This window comes from Papilio xuthus, unplaced genomic scaffold (genome assembly GCF_000836235.2).
Source record: "Papilio xuthus unplaced genomic scaffold, Pxut_1.1 DF828037.1, whole genome shotgun sequence".
NCBI lineage: Eukaryota > Metazoa > Arthropoda > Insecta > Lepidoptera > Papilionidae > Papilio > Papilio xuthus.
Window position 1 is genome coordinate 134,831 of NW_013530612.1, and position 4,857 is coordinate 139,687.

Here is a 4,857-nt window from a genome sequence, read left to right on the forward strand (position 1 = left end):
CGATATATAATTAGGTAAATACACGCTTTGTGGCCTATTACATTCTCATCTATATATTTAAAAGAAAGTGGTGTTAGTTACACTATTTATAACTCAAGAACGGCTTTACCGGTATGACTGAAAATTGGTGAGGACGTAGCTTAGAGCCAGGAGACGGACATAGGATACTATAATATTTATTATTTTTTTTCCAATTTATGCCTTGAAGAGTTGCTTTTTATTTAACTTACTAATATTATAAATGCGAATGTTTAGATGGATGTGATGTGGATGGATGGGTAAGCTACACTAATTAAGTTTTTTTATAAATCCACGCGGACAGACGCGGGCGACAGCTTTATACGACTTTATTATCCGCTATCCGCTCCTCTTGTCATGATATCAACTTTATAATGTATTGAAGCGTATCTTAGTATAGCCCTTTATATCGCTCAGTTCATCAGAACCTGTCCAGCTGTACACATACAAACTATATTTGTCTGTATGAAGATGTATTAACATGACATATACGTAAGTTTTTTATCCATTTATCGTTGGTTTCCGAGATTAAAGATAACTTTATACTAATATTATAAATGCGAATGTTTAGATGCTTTGTTTGTAGGTACCACTGGAACGACATCGATGTAGAACATAGTCTGGAAGGACACATGCTTAATAAGTTTTTTTTACCGCACGGACGGAGTCGCGGGCGATAGCTATCTCTGTATATCATTCCTGTCATTATTTTTAGTAAAGTTTTCCAGATTTATGTATTTTAAGTTTATGTCCAGGGTCGGCGTTAGGGTATTCGGTTAGGCGATCGCCCAGGGCGCTGTAAAATGTGGGCGAAGTAAAAAATGGTAAAAAGTTACTGTTGAAAGCTCGTAGAGGACGCCAGTAGAGCCCTTACTGGTAGTGTCTTGTAGTCTCAACGAGTGATTTGATTTTGACGAGTGAATTGTTATTCAATTCTTATACTTGAGTGTAAAATTGCTGGAATCAAGCGAGTTTTTTTTATTTTTTCTTGTTCTAGTACCGCGCCATGCAAAAGAGCGACCGTTACACAGAAGATAAGGACCCAGAAGGTGGGAAGAGTAGGCCAACTTCTAGAAGAAATTCCGCGTGTCTCTCCCGTCGCGGCAGCAGAGAAGAAAAGGAGAGTAAAAGAGTGACAACTGCACCTACATCCAGCAACTCGACTCCAAAAAGACAACCAAAGAGTCAGAACTTCGACCTTGTGGTGACAGGACGACAGATATTTAAAAGGTACGAACAGATTAAATTATTATAAATAGTGGTCGCCCATTAGTCGACACCATTGAAAAGGCTTTATGTACTTCCTATCTACTTAACCTGACTGAATTCAGTGACTAGATCTCAGTCAACACGACCCAAAGCGCACAAACACATACCTGTTATAGCAGATATGTGCAGGATGCCTCACTACTTCCCCTACTTCAAATTGAATGATGTACTTCTCCCACTGATCTTATGATACAGGACCAAGGTAAAAGCCATGACAATTTGTGCCTACTAGATTGTCCCCATTGAAGCTGACGGTAGCAATTGGTAGCGGTATAGAATCTAGAACTATCTGTCAGGTTTCCTAGGCGTGTTTAAGTTGTAACGAAGCAAATACTGTCATTTCTAAGCAAAAAACTGTCCTTCTATAGAAATCAGTCATATCTAATGTTCCAGAGCGGATCGCGCAAGTTCACTCCCCGGCTCCCACAGACGACCTTCTCTAGACTCTCTGCCCAAGAAGAGAACCTTCGACTCCCCGAAGCGGCACAGTATGGCGCATTCTGCTAGAAGTAGGGATACTATAGAAGATGATATGTCGTTAGAATTGTCTCAGGTAAGAGTAGACTAATGAAAGGACAAAGGTACACGAAATCTTATATATAAAACTAGCGGACCCGATAGACGTTGTCCTGTCTACACGTCTTTAATTTGAAAATTTCAAACTTTTATTAATAAGCTAAAATTAAAACTCGAATATTAATTAAAATTTAACACTGCGATGGTATCGCCGGATCCAATGTGTTTTACATCCGGAAAGTCCACTTCCACTTCACATTCTTTCCTTATAAGAAAAAAGGTGGGAAGGTAAAGAGGACTAAATTAGGCCTCCGGGACGAATCGCGGAATTGCTTCGCACTTGAGGCGTGTCTTCTGTGTGGTCGTGGTATTTCACTGAGCAAGGACAATTCCTGCGAAGACGTTAAAGCGAGCTCTACCACTGTTTAAAATTCAATCTAACACCGCTAAACAGGTTTCAGATTTCGAAGACATGAATTCAAAATACGGCATCAAACGTATAACAGCTACATCTACACCAAAACCTCAGAAACCCCGCAGCGGGTCATTACAATGTCAAATAACCAGAGGTCCTCGTGACGTCACAGTCAGACGAGGTCAGATGAGTCTGGATAGTAGATGCAGTCGACAGAGTACGATATCTTGTAGCAAAGACAGTTATAAAACTTCATCTTCTAGTCAATACAGGTTAGTACAATTGGGGCTACTGTTTTAGGGTTCCGTACCTCATAGGAAAAAAATGGAACCCTTTTACGATCACTTTGTTGTCCGTAAGTCTGTCTGTTAAGACAATTTTTAAGTGACTGACATGTAGGTAATTCATACTAATATTATAAAGCAGAAGAGTTTGTTTAAACGCGCTCATCTCAGCAACTACTAGTTCATTTATAGAGGAAGGCTTTAGGCTATATAACATTACGCTGCGACCAATTGTTTCTTTTTAATTTCGTGCAGACGGAATCGTGGGCGCTAGCTAGTGTTTTTATTTAAATGTGTACTTTTATAACCAGTCTCCCGTCATTTTAAAATATATTAAAAATCATGGCGTACCCAGAAAGCTAAGCTTGTCTACATTTTGGTTGTTCAGACAAGGTGTCAGTACAGAGTTGGATTGCTCCTCTGTGTCTCCGGAGTACTCAGCGCCTTCTTCAGTAGGGTCAATGGGGGTAGCACCAGATACACTCATGTCTCCACGATCACAGGATCTCAATGAATCTAGGTACGTATCATGTTCCAATCAAAACCCTAATATTACACTATAAATCGACAAATACTAATTTTGCTTTACCCATATTACGTGTCCTATTTTTTTAGTTTTTTCGACCCCTCCATCCCCTCGGTGACCACTCGTACTACATGCCAAGACCCCCCACCCTTTAGTTTGTACGTAATAATTCATAATTATGATTTTTAATAATTTCACAGGTAAAAATTGAAAAAGAAATAATTTGGCTCATACTCATCTTTATAGCATAAGACTGCATGCATACTTAAATTACTAGTGAATTATGTATTATGAAAAAAAACAAGTAACGACTACGTGACTAAAATCTGACCCCCCCCCCCGCTCCTGTGACTGACCGTTGTATTTTAAAGACTCCGCTCCCCCCTCCCCCTAAACGGTCACGTAGTATGGTTACGTTCCCTATGTATTGTTAGGAAGTAAATCCGACACAGTGCCGATGTGACGCAAAACTAGCCTTATTAAAATGTCAACGTTTATGTCCCCTCCTCACTACATCTGACACTTGACTTTGTAACGTCATTCGCTTCAAATGATTCTAATTATTTATTTTTGATGTTTAAAAGTATAAATATGTGAAACTTTTCATGTTTCGATTTAACTTGATGTTAAGTTGGTAATAAGATTACTTGTGTGTTCGCCCTGTTCTGTCAAACGCCCTGGGCGGTCGCCTATCCGCGCCCTATTCTAACGCCGGCCCTGTCACGTTTTATGAAAGCACAGACGCAGGCAATTTCAAGCAATTTCAACGCACTATTAACATAAATTCTATTATTTTATAATTCCTGACCAGTTGTTGCGTAAGTACATGGCAGGAGTCAGGTCGTGTGGGCCCCGCTGAGGGTGAGTGGGCTCATTTCTGGGCGCGGTACAACGGGCCTACGAGCGCCCTTTACGATCACTGTCCTACGCCGTATCGTAGTGATGACCTTGATTTGTTGGACTTTGGTAAGTGAATTTATTAAGTTTTTCTCGTGGCAGTAATTATTTGTTAGGTACAACGCCCTCTGTTGTTGAAAAGTTAAAAAAAATATCCAATATTGAACTAGAAAGCGCTTTTTTTTTAAATAATGAATCTGTAAATTGTAGAACCTAGTCAATTTGTATCTAAATTTGAAACTGTTTAATATATTTATTTTGATAATTATTTTACTCAACACAAGATAAACCAGTAATAAATCACTTTAAATACTTTTATAAGGTTTATATTGTTTCACAGAATTCTCAACAGATGGCTCTGTAAAGCGCTCACCAGATAAAAGCATAAATATTCACGATCTTATCAAACAAGAAGGATTACATTTAACAGCAAAAGAAACTCAAAACATAATAAAATGCGCACAAATTCTAGGCAGCGTTGTATCAAAAGCAATAGACAGAAGAACCAAAGACGATGTTACCGAAAAGATTCAAGAAATAAAAGAACCCGAGGAGAAAGAAATTAAGAAGAAAACGTTGACACTTGACCTGAAAGAGACAGTCTTACCTGTGGAAGTGAAGGAGGAAAAGAGATGGGAGACGGTCACAACTCAAACGGATATATCGTTGCCGAATACAAAAAGCGCGCCAAAAATCTTCGAGAAAATTCTACGGCAGTTATCAAAAAGTTCTTTAGATGAAAGTTTGGATAAAAAAATGGAACAAAACGTGAAAGAAGATAAAGATCAGAATAAACCAGGGTCGTAAATTTTATTCTATACAAAATTTTTCCCGCCATTTTTGTCTCGTATTTCTGAAATTTACTTAACCTCATATAATTAAATTTTGATGTTATTCTTAGAAACTTAATCCAAACGTCACATAATTAGTAA

At 38.4% G+C, this 4,857-nt stretch overlaps 1 protein-coding gene across 3 annotated transcripts in view; it reads left to right on the forward strand.

Annotated features, from left to right (window-relative positions):
* LOC106114625 (uncharacterized) overlaps positions 1–4,857 on the forward strand; it is an 8,912-nt gene extending 4,055 nt beyond the window's left edge. For 2 of the 3 annotated variants that reach the window (XM_013307898.1, XM_013307900.1), the window contains exons 2-7: positions 1,016–1,248; positions 1,681–1,840; positions 2,258–2,490; positions 2,891–3,022; positions 3,840–3,994; positions 4,266–4,857. In XM_013307898.1, the coding sequence (XP_013163352.1) occupies positions 1,025–1,248; positions 1,681–1,840; positions 2,258–2,490; positions 2,891–3,022; positions 3,840–3,994; positions 4,266–4,732 (1,371 nt within the window). In that variant the 5' untranslated portion in view covers positions 1,016–1,024 and the 3' untranslated portion in view covers positions 4,733–4,857. Of the gene's footprint in view, positions 1–351; positions 511–1,015; positions 1,249–1,680; positions 1,841–2,257; positions 2,491–2,890; positions 3,023–3,839; positions 3,995–4,265 lie in introns of those variants that run through there. The other variant, XM_013307899.1, reaches the window with a different exon arrangement.